Genomic DNA, 24268 nt, shown 5'->3' on the forward strand with positions numbered 1-24268 from the left:
ATTCCAATGTGATTGTGGGGGAGAGTATCTATCAAAGGAATTTACTGAATTCCTCCAGGATAATGGAATAAGTCGCCGAATATTTTGTCCACACACGCCGCAACAAAATGGTGTGGTGGAAAGAAAACACCGGCATATCGTACAAAGTGCCTTGAGCATGGTACTCATGTTCATTTAAGCTTGTGGACGAAAGCTTTTCATTCTGCTGTGTACGTCATAAATCGACTGCCCATGAAATTGCTTGCAAATCAATCTCCTTATTTTACACTCTTTGGGACTCACCTGGATTATAATGAATTGCGAGTGTTTGGTTGTATATATTATGTTCATATTGACAGTTCCCAACGTGACAAGTTTCATAACAAGGCAAGCAAGTGTAAGTTCGTTGGTTACGTTGATCAGTACAGAGGTTATCGTTGATATGATCCTACTGCTCATCGAATCAGAGTCTCACGTAATGTTGTGTTTGATGAAACTCATACCGAGAGCTCAGGAAGGGTAGAAGAACACAGTGTGGATGATGACAGTTATCAACCGTGGCTTGTTGCTGAGGTATTCGATCAAATGGTCACACACAAGCTTCCTCATGTCATTCCATACAGGCTGAACAGAATAAAACTGTTGTGTGTTTACAAAGGGAAGAATCACCAAATACCCAAGACATTATGCCTACCGTTTCAGATGTTACCAAGTTTCAAGGAGCTGTCTATGTACAGCGAAATAAAGTTAATGCTCAACGAACTGATGCGCAACCTAGAAGACCTGAGAGGATTCGCCACCTTATTGAAAGATGGGTCAGTTATAACAATTTCTCTACGAACTTACAGTTGTTCATCTTCCAGATTGAAAAACAAGATGAACCTATTAGCTTTGCTCAAGCATCTATGTCACTTAAATGGGTTGAAGTCATGAACGAGAAAAATGAAAGCCTTACATGAGTGTAGAACCGGAGAGATTGTTCCTAGACCATCAGACAAAAATGTTGTAGGGTCTAAATGGGTGTATAAAATAAAGTATAAACCTGATGGATCCATTGAGCGCTACAAGGCAAGATTGGTGGCAAAAGGTTTCACGCAAGAATATGGAGAAGATTATGATGAGACTTTTAGTTCTGTGGTCAAGATGGGAACTATTCGATTAATCTTGTCTTTGTCGGTCCAGTATGGATGAACTCTTAGTCAGCTTAAATGCATTCTTGCATGGTAGCCTGAAAGAAGAGGTGTATACGGAACAACCCTCTAGTTATGCAGAATACAGCCCCAGCACACATGTTGGCAAACTACGAAGAGCCATCTATGAGTTAAAGCAGGCTTCTCGTTCTTGGTTTGATAGTTTTTCTCTTGAAGTTCAGCGATATGGTTTCATACGTTATTATAAACCACTATCCACTCCAGACAAAATCGTAGCCTTGTTGGTATGCTTCAATGCCTTACCTTCACTAGACCAAACATTGTGTATGCAGTGAATCAAGTGTCACAATTCATGCATGACCCACGAACAGAGCATATGAATGCTGCTAAGAGAATTCTTTGATATTTAAAAGGAACTCTTGGAGATGGTCTAGTTTATAATCGGTCCAAGATCAAAGGGGAGAGACATCAAGTGGATGTTTACACAAATGCAGATTGGGCTGGAGATCCAGATGACAGTCGATCAGTTTCTAGATATTGTGCTTTTCTTGACGAAAACTTGATAGCATGGAGTAGCAGGAAACATCGTGCCGTTGCACGATCCAGCACAAAAGTTGAGTATCGATCTATGGCGGTTGCTACAGCAGAAGCTACATGGCTGAGACATCTTTTGACTGAGATTGGAGAGTCTATTATGCCCACCAATCTTCTTTTGTGATAATCAGAGTGTCATACAAATTGCCTTCAACCCCATTCATCACAGTCGTACCAAACATATAGAGATTGATCAACACTTCGTTTGGCAAAACATCGAAGATAGAGAAGTTGAACCCGCCTATGTTCCCACGGCTGATCAAGTGACAGATTTGTTTACTAAGGGCCTTACTAGCATCCATTTTTGGTTTTTGAAGAACAAGTTGTCCATGTTACAAAACCATGCACAACTTGAGGGAGACTATTGAGACTGGACTGTAAAAGTATATACGGGTCCAGACCTGGACCCGTATCTCTATTAATATTGGGTCTGGATTGTATCGGGTCTGGACCGAAGTGTCACAGACCCGACCCGATCTGGATGTTATAAACTTAAGTCAAGGAATAGGGCACGCGTTGTTGAAGATTGGTGCAGCCCCCCTCTCTCCTCCCCTTTCAGGGGCATCAACGAAGCCGATCAGGAAGTTAACAGGTACGTGCGTGATTTCTAACAGTGAAATCAGTTTCATAATAAAAAACCCTCCCACCACATTTCACGGGCTACAAAAAAATGGCCAATTTCTTATGAAAATTGTTTGTTTTCCCCCAGAACAAGCAGACTTTTAAAGAAAGAAAAGGTTTGTTTAAAGGACTTAAAGAAGGAAAAGTTGAGAAAGAAGAAAAATGACTAATGATTCTTTAACAATCAAGATGAATAAACACTTAACATATAAAAAACAGGAAGCAAATTCTACAATGGCATCATTTAAAGATGATGAAAATTATTGTGATAGGATTAAATATCATTTTATGAAAAGAATGTGACATAAACATCTTCTTGTGTTCTACACGACGTTGAGAGAGAGAGAGAGATGCTTCTTCAGTCAAATTAAAAGATTACTGTCGCTTGTTCTAATATCCCCTCACAAGATTATAATTTAACTTATAAGTATCAAAAACTACTTGCTTGGTCATGCATATACATACACCAGATTAAGTATGAAAATTTGTAGGAAGCCAAGACACAAAAGCACAAACTGAAAACCAAAACATAGTTAATTGTTGGCAAGATCAACTGAATGTATGCAACAGAAGCCAAGAGAAGTGATGCATGAGTAGGGATGTAAATTGGTCAGACTCGGTTCAGATCCAGGCATTACCGAATCCAACTTAATCAGAATTCAATAACATATCTGACATGAATCTGAACCATTTACAGCCCCATGCATAAGGGACAAGGCATCACTGAATTGCTTGATATGATTGTCTCCAACAAAGCCTCCACTATAAGAGCACTTTGAGGCACAAGAGTCAGGACTCAGAGAGTGGTAAAACCCACCGCCCAAGGCAACTTTAGCATATGGTAAGTGATCCACTTCCAGAACATGGAACCTAAGACTCCAAAGTATTTCTTTCAAATGTGAGCACATAGAAAAAATAAAAAGCAAATACCGATGTTATAATTCAATTCAGTTACCTTTAATTTCTGGAACAAGAATATGAACTTAGCCCTAGAATTATGATTCCTTTTCTTTTTGTTAATTAAAACTAGAATAATCATTCTTACATGATGGAAGTACTGAGATTGCTCAGGTATCAATCCAACAAAAGATCATGCAATAGACACCTCTATGGCTTCCTTTAGAGAAGCAAACACATGCATCCACAACTGTCCGAGCTTCTGCAGTTGACTCATCAAATGCAAAGGACACTGAATTTATTGCATGATAACCTTAATCCTATAACCAACTAAATATAGAAAACAACTAAAGAGCACATTGGTTATGGAGATATTAAAAAAGGAATGCCTGATTCTCATGAGTAAGAATAGGCACTTTCTGTATTTACCTAGGATGAAAATATTTAAATAGACCAATGCATCTTGTATTACTTTCTTATACCTACATTTTTCCTCTGCCCTTTCTTTTTCCTTTTATCAATGAAATTCCTTATCTCTAATATTTTAATTTTTCTTAAAGTATTGCTTAATCAAGAAGCAGGCGCCCCGTTCCAATGGCCTTCATCACCATCTCGCCTTCATCCTATGACAGAACTGAGTAAAATGTTTAATTGTTTCAAGAAAAGGCAAATATATAAAAATAAAAAACATAGAAAGGTCAGCAATTGGGATCCAAAGAAACCAGTTGCGGACCTAAAAGTGAAAGCAAAATGTCCTTCGCCTGCAATGGATAAGACTGAAAACAGACATCAGCAAGTTCACGTAAACAATACAAACAACAGAGAACGTTAACATACATACAATCAGTAAGTCAAATGTAAAAAACCTGGCATGGGCTCATAGCTAAACAACACACAGGTTTTGAGTATAACTCACCTTCCTCTTCAAGAATATAATGGCGGACAACACAACTTTGGTGACACAGAGTTCCCACATGAATGCAAATAACATGAGAACTAACTATTTTCAATGCAAGCTAAAATACCAGTTAATAATAACATAATCAACAACATGCCATGAACCTGTCCCTGCATGTTCAAGGGGAATAATAGTAGGGTAAGCAGATAGTCATTTAAACAGCATTGACGAAAAAGAAAAAAGAGAAGATAAAAACCAAACTACTAGCCACATGGACAGTCAAGATATATACAGACTCATAGCACGAATAAAGGCAATAGAAATACACATAAGTCATTAGTGAAGAAACCACCGCCCAGCTGTTGATCCAGTTCCCACCACAACAATTTCACCCTCTGAAAAAAAAAATCTCTGCAATTGTCATAACATCAGAGCAAGGTTAAGACGTTAAGTTCCCAAACTTCCAACAAGTCCCAAGTCAAGAAACCTCACTCCTGCGAAAAATCAAAGTGTAACCAGGAGGAAAAGGTCAATGAAAACTCCATATGGCAATCCAACCAAGTCAAAGTACACAATTATCAAACAGAATATCAAGTAAAAGAAAAGCATTTTCTAAAAAAAATAATGAGAAAGCAAAGGAAAGGGAAAGAGAATGGGCGTCATAGGGTGTGCGGAAGCACTAGGTTCTCTCTGAACATGATCACATACCAAACCGTTCTCTGCCCAAAACCAATTTCAATGTCACAATAATCAAGCAAATAAATTGTGATAGGATATAGTCTGCACGCATGCATGCCTGAATGTGCATGTGCGTGAATAAGGAAGTGCGTGTGCATGTGAACTGAGCTAGAAGGGCAACAAACCCAGCTTCTTGCATGGACATGTGAGATTCAAAGTGGCCCACATTCTTCATAAAAGAACGCCAACTACCCAAAAAACTCAAAATTTTATCAGTTTACCTCATGAGCCGATGGCAGATCACTTCATTTCCGACATGAACTTCTCATACTCCGAAACTCCAGCTTCATTATGTGTCCATGGCACGGAACTGCTTATAGTCTGTGATGCATCGGCTGTGTTAACACTTGGAGGGGCTGGCACAGGAGGCGGCTGCATTCCATAATACATCTGGTAACTACTTGGTGGAGGAGCCCCCGGTGCATAAGCAGGCTGAACTCCCGGAGGAGCCGACATCCCAACATAGGCAAAGCTCTGCAAAGCATCACCCCCAGCAGCCGAAGAGGGCGGCTGCGGCGGAGCAGCATGGGGGTAACCCATTCCTGGGTACTGCATCCCATAGCTGCGCACTGGATGTGGCGGAGCCCATGGAACTGGCGGTCCCCATGGTGGGGGAACAGCTCCCATGTAAGGAGCCGGTGGTGGTGGCACCAGAGGCGGAGCGAAACTCTGAGAAGATGAATAGGCATTAGGATCAGCACCTGAGAAGGTCGATCTGGCAGGTGGTTGTGGAGCCACTGCAGGCGTCGGTGGCTGGGGTGGTTTCCCAGCAATCCTAACAGCTATTACTCTGCCTTCGAACCGATACCCATTCATGGCGGCAATCGCCTGAGACGCCTGGTTGGCATCCGAGTACTTGACAAACCCGTATCCTTTACTCAATCCTGAGATTCTATCCTTGATCACCTTCGCCATGACTATATTCCCAAATGGAGCAAAAAGCCGAGTTAAACCATCATCGTCCAGGTTGGGAGGCAGATACCCAATATACAGATTCGTATCGTCGTAGTCCTTGCCACCCACCAATCCCAATTTTCCGGCTGCATTGGTGGTGGCACTACCATTAGATGCAGAACTGCCATTAGCCCAATGTGGGTTCCCACTCTCACCTTGTCCTGCTCCTCCAGCAATCGCCAATGTCGCAGTTCCAGAGCCACTCGACCCGCCTGGCCCACCTCCACCTCCCAGCTCAGCCAGGAAGCTCTGGTACTCATCATCCATTTTCTTTCCCGTTGTTTTCACTGGGCAATCGATTGTTGGGTGCCCCCCATCCCCACAAATCTTACACAGAACATCACTTTTGAAGGTTGACATCCTCGCCGGGCAAGCATACTGACGGTGCCCGGGCTCCCCACATAGCCTGCAGAACTCGTCGTCACGAATCGTCCCATTAAGTGTGGCCAATTCCCTGAGTTGCTGCCTCTTGTGCTCATTGAGCACCTCATCGACGGGCTGCAGCAGCTTCTCCAGCATGTCTGCCGCCTTGTCGAGCGCCTCTTGCGTCTCAGCCTCAACCAGGACATGGAGGTCCTCGTTCTCAGACGGATCCGGCTTGAGGTCGCGCTTCTGCTGCAACCGGCCTTCCTTGATGGATCCTTTACCACGGATGACGATCTTCGCACCAGTCTCCTTCTCCATCCGCTTCTGCGTGTTGCCTCTCGGGCCGATGATGAGGCCGATGAAGTTGTATCCTGGGTACTCTTTCATGGGGATGTAGAGCTTCTTCTGCAACTTCGGCGGGCGGTAGTCGGCTGGCGGCTTGAACGCCGGGTTGCGCTTGATCAGCTGCGAGATGATCTCCTGGCGCTCACGCGTGAGCCGCTCCCGGGCACGGAACTCTCTGGTGTTGATCCGGATGCCCATGTTGTCGTAGATCGGCTCCGGCGAGGGCGATCGAGCGCCCTCCGGCCGGTCATCCAGCGGGAGGCCCGACTGCAACAGGCGGGAGATCTCGAGCAGGCGGAGGTTCAGGGCCTGAACCTCCGGGTCGAGGTCAAGGCCACCGGTGAGCTCCTTCATGAAATCAGGGAGCTGGAACATCGGCTTTGGATCGTCGTCCGCCCACCGGGACTTCCGCCTCCTGCCGCTGCTGCCCGTGGCATTATCCTCAGAGTCCTGCTGGGGATCCCAGCGCGACCGCCGCCGCCTCCGCCGACTCGTGGCCGTCTCATCCTCCGCACCGGACCCCTCTCCACCCGCGTTGCCACTCCGGGTGGTGGTGATGGTGGTGGCGGTTTCGGAATGTGGGGGAGGGGCGGAATCGGAGTGGTGGTCGTCCAAGGCGACAGTTTTCTCTGTTGGGGGAGGACTAGGGTTAGGGTTTGAATAAGGGGGGGCGTCGGAATCGGGCAGTGGTGGAAGGGAAGGGTGGGATTTGGGGGGTGATGGGTGATTTTCAGGTGGTGCCACAGGATCCTCCATGAGAGAGAGAGAGAGAGAAGGGCAGGGGTTGGCCCTGTTCATAGAAGGCGGCTGAGACTTATAAGAGATGCCGTCCCTCAGTTGGAGAGGTCTAGCTAACCAGATCGCGGAATAGGTCGGTGTGGACCCAATCGACTGCCCGGATTCAACCCTAGGTAGCAACTAGGTGTGTCAATGGGTCGGGTTTGACCTCTCCAACAAGCAGACCTTGGGCAAGCTGTGGTTTAGGCAGACCCCCTACCATTTAAACAACCATACCCTTGGGATTCGAACTCGCAACCTCTCAACACAATATGACGTGACGTGCACTCACTACTCCTGCCAGACATGGAGAGCCCCAGTTGGTGTTACCATGCTCATTGTTAACGGAAAAATGAGTCATAACCCTTGATTAATCACGAATCCAGGACATTCAAAACTTGTTTTTTACTAAAAAAGGCATGACATCAAAAGAATCTCGAAAAAATGGAAGCTTTTCTTAATTGGGAGCAGGTGATCCTAGAGCACCCTAACACACACACACATATATATATATATATATAGAGAGAGAGAGAGAGGAATCCAGTAAATGATTCGCCCCATCCTTTTCCTTCAAAATCTGTTTGCTAGATATTTTTTTTGGCAAATCTGACCAAATGAACATGATCTCCATGGTTGAAAACACATGAATAAACTCTTGGATCGAACTTTTTTGATGTGCAAATAAGATTTTACAAGAATCTAAAAATCAGTGATTCTAAAATTTTTGAAAATTTTTATGTTATAAAATCTTACCTACACATAAAAAACTTTGATCAAGAGTCTAATCAAATGTTTTCAACCATAACCATGGAGATCACATCTACCATGGAGATCACATCTATATTGTTAGATTTGTCAAAAAACATATTTAACATACAGATTTTGAAGAAGAGGACAAGGGGTGGTCTCTCTCTCTCTCTCTCTCTCTCTCTATATATATATATATATATATATATGTGTGTGTGTGTGTTTATCCTTGTTTACTTCACTACGAATCATGGCTTATCAAGTGAAAGTGACCCAAAGAGGACTGTATATATAGACTAGGTTTCATTTTTTAGGGTGTGGACCAGCATATATAAAACTCTCTCTCATACACACTTGATTGATAAAAGCTAAACCTGTTTGGAATAGAAAATACATAAAGATCTAACCTGTATGCATGGATTACATGTTTCTTGCATATGATTGTGGTAACAATCAAGGATTTGGAAAATAAAACTATTATATGCCAAATGAATTTATGAAAGAAGGCATATATACTGTAAGATACATGATTTTCTCTAGCAGGAAGAATATAGAAAGTGTAGTATTGATAGCACATTTGTGGAATTTAATACTCTGGTTTTGAAGTATGGTTTTCCAAAATGCAAATTATATGGGTTTAAGTACTCTAAGGTATTTTGTTTGAGAGTAAGTTTAATTCATTGTGAGAATCATCGTAGCATTGTGATTTAAAAAAGCACGATGTAACATTAAAAGATCGATACTTACTAAGAGAAGGCAAGTGGTACTAGTCTAGCTTCGTAGGTATCGAATCGAGTACAGAAGATTATTCATCTCCAACCATTAAGATAAGGGAACCCTCCACACAAGACTGCAGCCTGGAAGTACAAAATCTCATGAGTAAAGTCTGATGCATCGGGATGATAGTGTGGAAACTTTTCTTGCTCTTGATGTCCCTCACCTAACACTAGCGAATGATGTCAGGTCAGGCTAAAGTCACCATTTGATTGAAAACACTGCCTACGGCATGACCCTGACCCAACACTATTGCCTGTGTTTGTACTGATAGGGATAAGAAACTGTAACTTAATTTGATTGCGCATTAGATAGGCACGATATGCATCATATAAGAAAAAAAATTTAATTAAAGATAAGAAATGACTCATGCATAAAATCAACTTCTACAATAGTAAGTGCATACATTTTAATTGTTCATGCATCTTTACTTGTTCAAATTTAATGGATGTTTGATTGAACGCAATTCAGTGACTTAATGCTTAAATGATATATTAGAAATGAATGTTTAAATTGGTGTTGTATTTAATCTTGCCGAATGTATAAGAAATTAAAGTAATTCTTGCTTACAAATTTTAATTTATGTGTTTTGAATAGCTCTACCCTACTGAGATGTGTTTGTCAGACCCTATGAATTTTATAATTTCAAATAATATTTTAGCCTTAAGTTCATTGTTATTTCTCATAAAATATCAAAAATTTGCGAGTTTTACATGTAAAACCCATAATTTTTTGATATTTTGCGAGAAATAACAGTGAATGAAGATTGAAATATTATTTAAAATTAAGATGATAATTAATAATTTAAACATTTATTATGATTCAGAATAAATTTTCAGTGGAGAATTTATTTTGAATCAGGGTTTTAATTTTTAATCAGATTTGAATTTGAGTTAGGATTTAATAAATATATTTCGAATATTATAATTAGATTTGAGTTTGATTCAAATATAAATTAAGACTTATTTGAATGCTAATGCATTTTTTAAAAAATGATATTTTTTAGAAAATAATTCAAATAGTCTAGATAAATTAAAAATAAGAACGTGAACCAAGTCGTACTATAAGAAATGTAACTTAGAAAAAAAATGTTTAAGTGAATAAAATACACCCACATGTTATAGGGGTCCCTCGACCCCAGTGAAACCACTTTTGTCAAAAACTTAGTTATGAGGAATTCAATATTCATTAGAAAAAAATAATAGAGGTCGTGGAGGTCGGTTTGAGGGCCTCAATGGTGGCCAGTTCGATGGCAAAAAAAACAAACAAAGGGGACATGTGGCATGCAGTTTTTTTTCTATTATGAATAATTTATAATAGACAGTTCAATTTCGGTTCGAGGACGAACCCCCAATTATTTTATCGCAAAAGGCAATTTCAAAAGCTAATTTTAGTCTCAGAAATGAGGCGCCCAAGATCAATCTCTTTTCAAGCTTTAGGGACCCCATTTTCCATCCTTTTACAAAACCCCTGTCACATTTATTGTGCAAAATCCGAAGGTTCCATCATGGTCTCTTCCTTCGAGGATTCCATTCATTTTCTGCCCGATCAGGTTAAGGGTACAAACCTGAGCCTCTTTTGATGATGTATTTCATTTTTCGCCCGATCAGGTTAAGGGTACAAACCTGAGCCTCCTTTGATGAGGTATTTCATTTTCCGCCCGATCAGATTAAGGGTACAAACCTGAGCCTCCTTTGATGAGGTATTTTATTTTTCGCCCGATCAGATTAAGGGTACAAACCTGAGCCTCATTTTGATAAGGTATTTTTTTTTCGCCCGATCAGGTTAAGGGTACAAACCTGAGCCTCATTTTGATGAGGTATTTCATTTTTCCGCCAGATCAGGTTAAGGGTACAAACTTGAGCCTCATTTTGATGAGGTATTTCATTTTTCTGCCAGATCAGATTAAGGGTACAAACCTGAGCCTCATTTTGATGAGGTATTTCTTTTCTGCCCGATCAGGTTAAGGGTATAAATCTCAGTCTCATTTGATGAGGTATTTCATTCCTCAATCAGGTTAAGGGTCAAACCTGAGCTTCGTTCCATACGAGTTATTTTCGTCCCATCTAGGATAAGGGCAAAACCTGAACTTCACTCTCGCAGAGTGAATCTTTCTTTTGCATTCTCTATTTCATAACTACCATCTTCAACAATGTCAATTTCTTCATACTCAGTCAGATCCTTCTAACTGGGACATTTATATAGCCCAAATTTGGTGTGTTTTTCTTTTCCACTAAGCTCGGTCACAAGCCGACTTAGTAGCAAAGAGGGGCATTTGTAAACACCCCAAATTTTCACTCACCTCCCTGACACTTCCATCAGTCATTACAATTGATTCTCCGAGATCACTGGAGGACAAAATGGTCATTTTCTGAGATTGGACCTTGCAGAAAGTCCAAAATTCATTCTCAATTCTCAAAATTTCTCCATTTAGGCTTAGGAACATCTTCAAATCGCAAATATTCAAAGCCTTAGCCTTGATAGGGACTGGACTCTCCAATTCCTGGTTCAAAATTGTATTGCCTAAGACATGTCTTTGCATATCATCACATGAGTATTTCATGTCACTTCATGGCATAGCATGTCATTTCGAGATCCAGAACTCTTGATTTTCAAAAACCGTCAATCCATATTCGAATTTTTAACTCTTTTTAAATTGATCCCTGGGTTTTCAAAATTGTCAATTTCTCTCATTTTAACCACAGAACCCTGAATTACAAAAGTTTTCTCAGGAAAAACAATCTGGATAGTTTTCAAATATTGATTTTTAAAATATCGTCAGTTGAAAAGAAAGGGGACGAAGCTTTAAATTTAGAAATTTTATTTCAACTTTTGCAAAAAAAAGACTTTGAATTTCTTTACAAAATCTCTACATTTTTACTATTTTGCCCTAAGGGGCCATCTTTCTTCTAAATTTTTGCAAATTAAGCCAAATTTTGCTTCATATTTTCTAACTATTCTATTCTTATAAAAATTCCAAAAAGAGTTTTTATTTATATGCTTACTTTGGTTTTGTCTGTATTTCAAATAAAGAAATGATGTGGGACCCACCCTGAGGTGGCGTCATGCTCGATTTCCCTTTTATTTCTCGTATTTCAATCTTGATTTCACGCGGGGTCCACCCTGAGGTGGCGCAAATTCATAAATTCTTCTCCTTAATTTTCATTTTTTATTTATTTTACAAAATGACCAGTGGGCTCATGCGTAGGTGGTGCCACACTAGAGCTCTCTGCACACACAAATCAAGCAAAACTTTATTTCAAAAAAATTTCTCTAAATAAGGCTGAGGTGGCACCACCCTAAGATCTCCCTTTTTTACTCATTCTACTTTCATTTTCTTTACTTATTATTTTATTTTATTTTATAAAGGTAGCCCCCAAGATGGCGCCACAACCGAATCCTGCTCTGAAAGTGTTCACTTTACATAAATTTTAGGTAAAGGAACCCAAAATTTTCATGTAGAGGAGTCGTCCCCCTCTCAAAAATGGCGAGTTTTCAAAATGTTTCAAAAGTTTGTTTTAAAAAATTTTCAAATACTTTTAAAAATCGGTTAGAGAGCTCCAAAAGTTCTGATCTTCCTGATAAACCTCTTCCAAAACCTTTAAAAAGACCCCTCTTTGGTCGCAGGGAGGGGGGCTCTCGGATCTTTTCTTCTTTCCCATTTTGCTTTTTCCTTCCCTTGGAATCCTATCTCACGATTTCCTGTTTTCATCCTCTTCACGAGTCCCTGCTATCATTCTCCTTAAACCGAACCATCCAGGCATACCGATCAGACTTGCAAAGAGTACAGGAAGTACACTACCTTCTTACAATCTACCTTGGACCTTGAATTTCTTGTGTTTCAGCTAGGCATTTCCAACGATCATCATCCAGGAGGCATCCAGTTCGAGTGATTGGGTGAGGAACCTCTTTACATCTTCAACTCTGCGAATTAGGTATCACATTCATATCACATGCATTATAAATCCATTATTTTGGTTGATGTGATTTACATCCATGGTTGTTCATGCATCGAGGATCGATGATGTCTCGCAATGGCATCATCGATCCCTCAAAAGAGTAGGTTTTAGCTGCATCATTACCTTTCCCATAACATCTGGTCTTATTTGTTTCAAAATTATAAGCCTTAGGAGATAGTATTTTCTTGTCAATTCAAAGTTTTTCAAGTTCATATTCACACCATCCTTCATTGCATATCATTTTCATCAAAATTATAAAAAAAAATTATTTTGCAGGAAATCCCTTTTTATTAATGTTTTAATCTCATATTCATGGCCATATTACCGTTTCATATGTTTTCCCTATTTTCTTATATGTTTTTTTTTTGTTTTGTTCAACAGTAATGTTGCCTAACCTTCCTGCATCTCACAATTTTCTGCATGCCCATATAGTTTTGAAAAGGATGTCTGCATATTATTACATCAAACGATGTCCATGAGGACTCATTGTACAGTGAAGGGTGCCATTAACCTAGGCACTACATCTAAACTCAATGTTAATTTTAATTTCGCTTTTTATAACATCCTGTTTCATAATATTTCGTAATATCCTATCACCGTTATCCCACAGTAGCTATATCCTTACCCCTTTACATACTCATGTCAACACCAGCCTTTTGCTACCCTCACATCTGCGCCATTTCCTATTATCCATTCATAGTGGCATTTGCATCATCATATGTACCTGTGTATCATCATCGACATATTACCTCAATGTCCCATACCACTAGCTACAGCCATATTGCCATCTTGCACCAACATTCAGCTATAGTCAGTTTTCTTTGTGCATTTTACTTGCAGGACTTCTACTATCATACCTATATCTGTTGATATCCATTCACCTGTATATTCACTTGTACTTTCCTATAAATCCTTTTGCTTACTATTTGTAGATTTACGCAATGGGTCCCATTCGTGCTCCGCGGCCCGACCTCTGTATCATCTACACTCGTAGGCGTACGCAACTACACAGCATCCCGAGGTAGGTAAAAGTCACACGAGAATTTTGGATGAATGATAATACATGCTTACCTGTAGGATTATTTAACTTGTGATTTCATGTTTTGTGTTTCCTCATTCTTACTCCATTGAAATTACATGCTTGATGTATGCTATATGGTAGACTCATTTCTACAGAAATCCCTAGTACTGTGTTCTGTACTTGCTCACTATTGTGATTTTATTGTAGATGCCCTGCTTGTTATTGCATGATGAATCTTGTTGCCACCCTCAGGCAAGTTTCGTAGGGTGTGCAGGTGCACGTACCACATTTTGCCCCTTTTGGAAAGGTGCAAAATTGTGTACAAGCACTAAGAGTTTGAGAGGAGGTGTTTCCTTATGCAAGGTTGACTCCTCGAGAATGATTTTTTGCTTATAAAGCTTATGATCTAGTTATGTGTTGCTAGATGCAACTAATGGTACCCTGAGTCAGTTACTTAAAAGAAATGATTGGATCCACGACGATCTCAAGACCCGTTTAAGATTTCTTATTACATAGTATTTGAGCATGCCAAGTAAATTACCGATTCTATAAGATATTGTGATGGGTTATCCATCGAGAAACTCACAAGTTTGCTATCGTAACCGGACCTTAAGACATGTACGGTATAAATATTACGAGAAGAAATATGAGAGGTCATTGAGTACCTCGAAGTGGGCAATAAGCACTTTATTGAAATAAATAAAATAATAATGTCGGCCTCCACAAGCCAATTGCTCAAAGAGCAATGCATATCATGTACGAATTGAAGGAATTGCAAGACATTAAAAGTTTGCCCTCTCATCGTAGTCATACCTTTAGGCAGGTACGACCGTACTTTTAGATAAGTACATCACGTTGGTGTTACGATGTTTGAATGATGAGGTGTGGCAACCTCGAAGCGTGCATATGGCATAATGCAAAGATCACATAAATGGTGACAACTCGCCTTCACAGGTAAGATGCTCGAGTGGGTCTAACAGACCAGAGCATATAGAATGGGGCGGCGGTTAAGAAACCCCCGTCGTATCCATTCGACCTTCAGGGTTCATCAAGGGAGAGGATGGATGGTACAAAAACTTTGACAGACAGATTGTTAACAATCACCCTACGGGCAAAAGACTCGGCTTTCCCAGTCATCAGAGTTAGGAGAATTGTGATTACCATAAATTATCCTAGATGGTAACTCCCAGGTACTTCTGTAGAAGTTGGATGCATCCATGGGCTACGAATGCCTTTGGGGATTTACTCTCTTGGTCATTGACCGTCCCTTTATGAGCAGACTCAGTCAGCCATCCGGGTTAATGAAAAAAACACCTGACATAATGATCCTTCAGATCGGTCTTGGTTGTTTTTACGTTTTGCGTCTGTGCCTACCCACAGGCCAGTTAATATCAGAACTTAAAGAATATTATTTTCATAATAAGTTGTAAATGATTGAGATTTATAATACTCGAAATGTTGCTATATCTGTTTCAAGACAATAGATGTTTGCATATGTTGTACCTGCTAGAGTAGATTACATATTGTACTTGTTGCTTTTAATGTAATAAACTTTTTATCTCATGAATGTCTTGCTTTATTTTATTCTACATTGTCTATTAGTGTACCTACTAGTTTGTTATGAAACTGATCCATTTCATGGGCAGGTGATGAGTAGGACTTCATAGGAAGTCGATGGCGCGATGCAACATGACTCAAGATTTTTCTTCTTTCTGCTGGCATCTTTGCTCTGAGTTTTGAGTTTTTCTTTAGATTATTGGATAGTGGGGAAATGCTCATTTTATAATAAACTGCAGATTTTATTAATAATCTATTGTTTTATTTCTTCACTTCCTTTAAGTAGTTGTTTCATGTGAAATGATGATTTTCTGGCTAACGTACCCAGAATTTGGTAACTTGTGCTCATTTCTAAATTGCTTCCGTTGTCGATTTTTAAAAGTAAAAACTTTAATACTTGAAAGGTTTTTCGTCAATGTTTTCGAAAACACAAGTTGAAATTTTGGGGCGTTACAGATTAACTCTTCACTCAGTCCTATTTTTTGAGACAACCTAGCCACTAATTCATTAAAGCAAATATTTTGAGGGACCACTAAAGATCTCCATATATGATCATCAACGACACGGTAGTGCACTTTAGTAGATACTGAAGTCATCTTAACTACCTACACAAACCACATGAAATATACAACATCTATTGAGAATAGAATATATAAAACAACCACTCTGCAAAACCAAGTACCCACATTAACACTTTATGCACAGTCAAGCCAAGCCCCATTACACATACACAAAAAATTAAAATCATATAATAATGGACAAGCATCTTCGAAGAGGCAAAAATATTAATTTTTTATGTGATAAAGCATCTTCAAAGAAAACATATTATATTCTTTCAGAAAAAAGCCCTAAACTATATGCGTGAAGGGGATTTTAGGGTCCACAGGTTGGGGACCACAAAGAACCCACCTTTTGATCTAACAAGAGAAGTTGATGAGAAGAATGTCGTAGCCTCATAAGAATCACCAAAAAATTCATCGAAGATAAGAAAAACTCAAAAATTGTGCAGAGGAAATTTTGGGGACCACCAAGAACCCTAGATTTTGTTCTTAAAAAGAAGCAAAAATTTTTAAATGATGGTATCGGGTCAAAAATAACCCTCATTCAGACCTGGTATCACCATCTCAAACGCAGAAAAAAAGGTGCATGTTTTAAATTTTAAAAGACCGCAGATTTTTTATGCGATGTTATTTCATTTTTTTTAAGAAATAACTCAAGTATTTATGCAGTTTCTTAGTTCAAGTTTAAAAAAAAATTATAGATTTTTTGTTCAAATTTAACAATTTTTTATGCGAAGTAACTCAGACATTTACAATGTTTGGAGGTTCGAGATTAAAAGAAAGTTTGCTCGCACATATTTTATACGATGTTATTATATTTCTTATGTGAGGTAACTTAAGTATTTGCGAGGTTTGATGGTTCGAGTTTAAAAAAAAATTCAAATTTTTTATGTGATATTATATTTTTTATAAGGGGTAACTCAATTATTTGCAATGTTTGTCAATTAGAGTTTTAAAAAAATGCATATTTTTTATGTGATATTATTATATGTTTTATGCGAGGTAACTCAAGTGTTTGTGATGTTTGTCGGTTAGAGATAAAAAAAATCAGAGATTTTTTATGTGACGTTAATACATTTTTTTATGCGAGGTAACTCAAGTATTTGTGATGTTTGTCAGTTTGGGTTAAAAAAAAATTACAGACTTTTTATATAACGTTATTATATTTTTTATGTGAGGTAACTCAAGTATTTGTGATGTTTGTCAGTTTGAGTTAAAAAAAAATTGTATATTTTTTATGCGAATTAAGATTTTTTTATACAAAGTAACTCAAGTACTTATGATGTTTGTGAGTTCCAATTTAAAAGAAAGTTCACTCACACTTATTTTATATGAATTTTATAAATTTTTAATGTGCGGTAACTCAGGTATTTGCGAGGTTAGAGTTTTTGGTAGGGACGAAGGAAATTCACATATAGAGGAAATTCACACTGAAAATGATAAGTGTGAGGGCTAAAAAGGTCATAAAAATAATTTTATTTACGATTTTAGACAATATGCAGATTTGAAAATGATAAGTGTTATTTGCGATTTTAGACCAAACCATAAATACCACTATTAGTTGAGTGACTAAGATCAGCTGGATATATCGAAGATTCAAGTCAATTATAGACAACCCACCTTGCCAATATGTTTCTGTTTCTCTTTATGTTTTGGATCAATGTAAGTTCCAATATGATCCATTTGATTCTGCACTAAGGTCCGAATGTAACTCATTTTAGCTTGGACGCAGCTCCAATCCTTATCTAAGTTCATTCGTACACTAACTAAAAGCCGGTTGTATCTTACATCATCAAGCACGATCCATGTTCATAGAGAACTAAAAGGGCCTGCATGAGGAGGCGTTCAATTTTATATACTAACCGAATTGAGTATTTATTGGTTAAACGAGGAAAAGGGTACTCTCGTGTCCCTTTCCACATGGGCCCTTTAGTGGGAGTAAACACATGGATGAAAATGTATCCTTCTACCTAGGGGTGTCAGCTGGTCAGGTTTGGTTCGGACCCAAGTGCAACCAGACCTGGACTCAATTTTCTGGTTTGGTATCGGCTCTGAATTGGGGTTTAATCAGACCCACCATAAGAGAAACCATATATACCCGAACCCGATAAGAACTACATGAAAATTGACCTGGGCCATACCCGATAAAACTATATTTTTTATCATTTTTACATTAAAAAATTATGGATATTAATCGAAACTCGGCTCAAGCCTGGGGTCTAGTATAAAATTTCATAAACTACACTTAGGTGGGTCTTCTTATATATCACCATCGGAGCCCATAGGTTTGGTTCGGGTCGGAACCCGGTAAACCCGACCAGTTGACAACCCTACTTGACTCTTGGTTGTATGGAAAAATAGTGTCCCACCCCATATGTTCGGGACAGTCATTCAAAACACTTATGTCCCAATCCATGTGTCTAGCATACCAAATGCTGCTGAAGTTCACAATTTAGTTTGTGTAAAATCTTTATTTTTATCAGGCTTCTTTATTTTTAATCAGGCTTCTATGAATATGAACCAATATGAGAATTTCGTTGGGGCGTTCCCTACTGAGCGACGCGCTGTACTCTATAGGCTCGGAGGCAGTGATAAATGGGCAAGGGTTGCTAGGTCGTCGCCCGGAAGCGACGCGTCACACCGGCGCCCGGGTGTGGTGTCAAATAGGCAAGGGTTCCCTCACTTTGTTGGACGGGTGGGGGTAAAGAAGTTAGTCCAAGACCATAAAATTAGGTTAGCCACTTGGAACATAGGGTCTTTAACTGGTAAGTTGGTAGAGTTAGTAGATGTTATGTGTAGGAGAAAGATTGATATTTTATGTCTACAAGAGACCAAATGGGTAGGTGAGAAAGCAAAAGTGATAGAACCTTGGGGATATAAGATTTGGTATACAGGAATAAATAGGAATAGGAACAGAGTAGGGATTGTTATGAGTCGTGAGTTTATAGATAATGTAGTTGAGGTCCGTAGGAAGGGTGATAGGATTTTACTTATTAAATTAGTATTAGGTACGGATATTATGAATATTATTAGTGTTTATGCACCTCAAGTAGGTTTAGATGATTTCACTAAGTGTCAATTTTGGGAAGATTTAGATGGAGTAGTACAAGGGATATCTTATGGAGAAAGGCTTTTCATCGGCGGTGACCTTAATGGGCATGTAGGCATTAGTAAGGATGGATTTGAGAGTATCCATGGAGGCTATGATATAGGAGAAAAAAACGATAGTGGAGAAAGGATTTTAGATTTTGGTTTGTCCTATGATATGATCTTAGCAAACACTTGGTTTAGGAAGAGGGAGTCTCACCTAGTAACATTTAAAAGTGGGGTTAATATGAGTCAGATAGATTTTTTCCTACTTAGAAAGAGAGATAGAGGTTGTTGCATCGATTGTAAGGTTATACCGGGAGAAAGTGTAGCTACACAACATAGAGTCTTAATTTTAGATCTTAGAATTCGACAATGCCGCAAAAGGGATAGACATAGGATAGATCCTAGAATTAAGTGGTGGGCACTGAAAGGAGCTAAACAAGGAATGTTTGTAGAGCGGGTAGTTAAGGAAGTTGATTGGTGTCTCGAGGAGGATTCAGAATCTATGTGGAATAAGATAGCGGGTGGCATGAGAAAGGTGGCTAAGGAGGTATTGGGTGAGTCTAAAGGCGGTGCACCGCTAGGTAAGGATACATCGTGGTGGAACGAGGATGTCAAATTAGCTATTAAGGTTAAAAGAGAGTGTTATAGAAATCTAAGTAAAAGTCGTGATAATGAGAATTTGGAGAAGTATATGATAGCAAAGAAGGAAGCTAAAAAAGTAGTTCGGAACGCGAGAGATAAGGTATATAAGGAGGTTTATGACAAGTTGGATACCAAAGAGGGTGAGAAGGATATTTATAGGATTGCAAAAATGAGAGATAGGAAATCGAGGGATCTGGGTATGGTTAGATGTATCAAAGATGAAACACAAAGGGTTTTAGTCAAAGATGAGGAGATTATGGAGAGATGGAAAGATTATTTTGATAAGCTATTTAATGAAAGTCATGCTCAGGATCTTGGAGACTTTTCTATTCCTTTTCATGAGATGAATCGTGACTTCATGCGCAAGATTCAAAAGAAAGAAATTGCAGAGGCTTTGAAGAAAATGAAATCAAGAAGGGCAGTTGGCCCAGATGGTATACCTATCGAGGCTTGGAAATGCTTGGGAGAGAAAGGTTTAGAATGGTTGACAAATCTTTTTAACAAGATTTGGCGGACAAATAAGATGCCTAATGAGTGGAGGAATAGTACTTTGGTGCCTCTATATAAGAATAAGGGTGATATACAAAATTGCACAAACTATCGTGGTATAAAACTCATGAGTCATACTATGAAACTTTGGGAGAGGGTGATTGAGTCTAGGTTGAGGAAGGTTGTCATGATATCGGAGAATCAATTTGGTTTTATGCCTGGAAGATCTACTATGGAAGCTATACATCTTCTTAGACAACTTATTGAGAGAAATAAAGAGAGGAACAAAGATTTGCATATGTTTTTTATTGATTTGGAGAAGGCTTACGATAGAGTACCTAGGGACGTTCTTTGGTGGACAATGATGAAGAAAGGTGTTTTTCTCAAGTACATTAGTATAATTAAAGATATGTATGAAGGAGTAGTAACCAATGTCCGCACTTGTGAAGGGGTGACAACCAATTTTCCTATAACGGTTGGGTTACATCAAGGATCTGCTTTAAGCCCTTTCCTATTTGCTATAGTGATGGATGAGCTTACGAGATAAATTCAAGAAAATGTGCCGTGGTGTATGTTGTTTGCTGATGATATTGTTTTGATTGATGAGTCTGGAGCTGGGGTTAATGCTAAGTTAGAATTATGGAGACAGACATTGGAAGCAAGAGGTTTTAAGTTGAGTAAGAGTAAGACAGAATACATGGAATGTCGATTTAGTAAGCAACGAAATAGAGATGGGAATGTAGTGAAGCTTGGTGAGCAAGAAATACCGGTGGATGATTCTTTCAAATATTTGGGATCTATCATTCAAAAGTATGGAGAAATTGATGGAGATGTAAATCATAGGATAAAGGTTGGGTGGATGAAATGGAAGAGTGCAACTGGAGTGTTGTGCGATCGTAGAATGCCATTGCGGTTGAAGGGAAAGTTTTATAGGACGACTATTAGGCCCACTTTACTATATGGTACGGAATGTTGGGCTGCCAAGAGACATCATATTCAAAAAATGAGTGTAGCTGAGATGCGTATGCTGAGATGGATGTGTGGAAATACAATAAAAGATAAGATTCGGAACGAGGAGATACGTAAGAAGGTAGGCGTTGCACCCATTGAAAATAAGATGAGAGAGAATCGTTTACGGTGGTTTGGACATATTCGACGAAGGCCTAATGATGCTTCAGTTAGAAGGATGGAGAAAAGGGAAAATATATTAGTTAAAAGAGGTCGGGGTAGGCCTAGGAAGACATGGATGGAGGTGATAGGAAAGGATATGAATGCTTTGAACCTCACCGAGGACATGGCATTGGAGAAGGATTCATGTGGAAGACCCAGAATGATTTTCTTTGTTGGTTCATATCGCCGACCCCAATTGTTTTGGGATGAAGGCGTAGTTGTTGTTGTTGTTATTGTTATTGTTGTAATTAGCTTCGACGGGGGATCAGGTGCAATATGATTACACTTCTTCTTGTGTGTTGCTACACTTGATCGCCCATCATCTTTGGGATGCAGCTTGTCAACCAGAATTGACATCAAATGCAATGTGACAACCACATCAGTGCAATGGTTACCCATCAAGCTGAATGGCCAAAATGCAAACAGACGGCCACGATGTCAGCATGAGCAAAAATGCTCATATTCAACATGACCTGATCTGCTTCCCTTGCCCTCAGGGAGTCACAAAATTTTATAAGGTGGTAACTTCATTGGTTTTCACATATAGATCTTCAGACCTACCTATGTTTTTCACGAGGAACGGGGAGACCTCCCCAAGATCATAGACCTAGTCTATCATACACTACAACAAAGCAGTAGATTAGCGACGACCACATTCCGTCGCTAATCCGTCGCTAACATGGTTAGCGACGGATTAGCGATAACGAGGCGACAACAAGCTTACGTCACGAATATTTCGACACTAACTGGCGACAGAATTATTCCGTCGCTAGGTCCGTCGCTAATTGCGACGGAATAACGAGCGCTATATTCCGTCGCCAATCCGCCGGTACTAAACGGCGACCATGGCTTGGCGACGGATTTACTTCCGTCGCTATGCCGTTGCTAGATTAATATGAATAGCGACGGATGGTTCCGTCGCTAATCCGTCGCAAACACGAAAAAAAATTAAAAAAAAATTATTTGAAAATTAATTACCGAGAACTGTACAATTTCTATTTCCTGTACAATTTATATTTCCTGTAAATAAAAAACAAACCACACAAAAAAATTCATATAACAAGAATCTACAACAATTAATCGTTCCACCTTAAAATTAAGAAGTTTAATTATTTATAATTCAACAATTACAATTAGGAAAAATAAAAAAAATAGAACTTCTTCAACACAGTCCTCTAATCATCGCCAAGATTTTGTGCGTCTTCTTGTTCATTGTCTTTATCTGTCCCTTCAGCTCCACTACCCTGATTATCGCTAGCAGCCTACACAAGAAAAGAACAGTCAGTATTGATAAACAAAATATAATGAAATAAATTACACACTATATATGATTCTATCATGTGCTCATGTGTGATCTAAGGCAATAAAAAAACTCTATATGTGATTCTATCATGCTCATATGTGTGCTAAGGCAGTCAAAAAATTGAATATGTGATTATAGCATGTTCATATGTGTTCTAAGGCATCTAAAAAAACTCTATATGTGATTCTACCATGCTCAGATGTACTTTAAGGCAGGCAAAAAACTATATATGTGATTCGATCATGCTCGTATGTGTGCTAAGGCAGTAAAAAAATTGAATATGTGAATATAGCATGCTCATATGTGCTCTAAGGCAGGCAAAGCCAAAATTTTTATATGTGATTCTATCATAAATGATATATAACATGTTCATATGTGTTCTAAGGCAGTAAAAAAACTCTATATGTTATTATAGCATGCTCATATGTGTGCTAAGGCAGTCAAAAAACTGAATATGTGATTATAATATGCTCATATGTGTTCTTAGGCAGTCAAAAAACTGAATATGTGATTATAGCATGCTCATATGTGTTCTAATGCAGTAAAAAAAACTTTATATGTGATTCTATCATGCTCATATGTGCTCTAAGGCATACAAAAAGTTATATATATATATATATATATATATATATATATATATATATATATATATATATATATATATATATATATATATATATATATATATATATATATATATATATATATATGTGATTCTATCATGCTCATATGTGTGCTAAGGCAGTCAAAAAATTGAATATGTGATTATAGCATGTTCATATGTATTCTAAGGCATCTAAAAAAACTCTATATGTGATTCTACCATGCTCAGATGTGCTTTAAGGCAGACAAAAAACTATATATGTGATTCGATCATGCTCTTATGTGTGCTAAGGCAGTCAAAAAATTGAATATGTGAATATAGCATGCTCATATGTGCTCTAAGGCAGGCAAAACAACTTTATATGTGATTATAGCATGCTCATATGTGCTCTAAGGCAGACAAAAAAACTTTATATGTGATTATAGCATGCTCATATGTACTCTAATACAATAAAAAAACTCTATATGTTATTATAGCATGCTCATATGTGCTCTAAGGCAGTCAAAAAACTGAATATGTGATTATACCTGAGAGGGACCTGGAATCGAAGATCCCCTATCCTGAACAGCGGCCTTGATCTCATTTTGGAGAAAGGGGGCGACAGTGTATTGAAAGTAGTTATTCAGTGATTCATTAATGATCTGGCGTACATCATCACCGGAAAGAATAGTCGGCTGCTTGGAGCTTATGTCGGCGCAAGAAGTCGGTGAGCCGTAACTGGAAGAACCAATAACTGGTGAAGTGTTCATATTACTCCCAAACCCGAACACGCGACCTTTTTTGGGTTCACCTGCTGCAGTCACCCATGCTATAGGATCAAATAATGGATGCTGAGTAGCGTCATCGCCATATCGCTCTACCATATGTTGCTCATATGCCTCCTACAAAATAATGTTTAAAGTATTCATTAATAATTAATGATAACATTATGATAACTTGCATATATATTGCAATGATTATTAATAGAATTAATACATACCGTTGTCGTTCTCGCCTTCTCTGATACGAAGACTCCCGTGGTCTTCTGTT

The 24268-nt window shown here is 38.7% G+C and overlaps 1 protein-coding gene and 1 long non-coding RNA gene across 4 annotated transcripts; both read right to left on the bottom strand.

Annotated features, from left to right (window-relative positions):
* Nucleotides 1-3342: 3342 nt before the first annotated feature.
* LOC149815258 (splicing factor-like protein 1) lies at nucleotides 3343-7329 on the bottom strand. 3 transcript variants are annotated; one of them, XR_016428028.1, is made up of 3 exons: nucleotides 5100-7329; nucleotides 4159-4634; nucleotides 3343-4018 (listed from the first exon to the last, which is right to left on the bottom strand). XR_016428028.1 is itself a non-coding variant. In XM_089989859.1 (2 exons), the coding sequence occupies exon 1, from the start codon at nucleotides 7297-7299 to the stop codon at nucleotides 5119-5121; it is 2181 nt and encodes a 726-aa protein (XP_089845985.1). In that variant the 5' UTR covers nucleotides 7300-7329; the 3' UTR covers nucleotides 3343-4634; nucleotides 5100-5118. The 3 variants fall into 3 exon arrangements, 1 of the variants encoding a protein (XP_089845985.1); XR_016428029.1 differs by having other exon boundaries at nucleotides 3343-4310; nucleotides 4437-4634; nucleotides 5100-7328; XM_089989859.1 differs by having other exon boundaries at nucleotides 3343-4634.
* Nucleotides 7330-22400: 15071 nt separating this feature from the next.
* LOC149815259 (uncharacterized) lies at nucleotides 22401-23834 on the bottom strand. The gene is made up of 2 exons (XR_016427865.1): nucleotides 23767-23834; nucleotides 22401-22594 (listed from the first exon to the last, which is right to left on the bottom strand). It is a non-coding gene; the product is annotated as an uncharacterized LOC149815259 (long non-coding RNA).
* Nucleotides 23835-24268: the final 434 nt, after the last annotated feature.

The sequence above is a fragment of the Nuphar pumila genome, chromosome 15, assembly GCF_984573655.1.
Source record: "Nuphar pumila chromosome 15, dmNupPumi1.hap1.1, whole genome shotgun sequence".
NCBI lineage: Eukaryota > Viridiplantae > Streptophyta > Magnoliopsida > Nymphaeales > Nymphaeaceae > Nuphar > Nuphar pumila.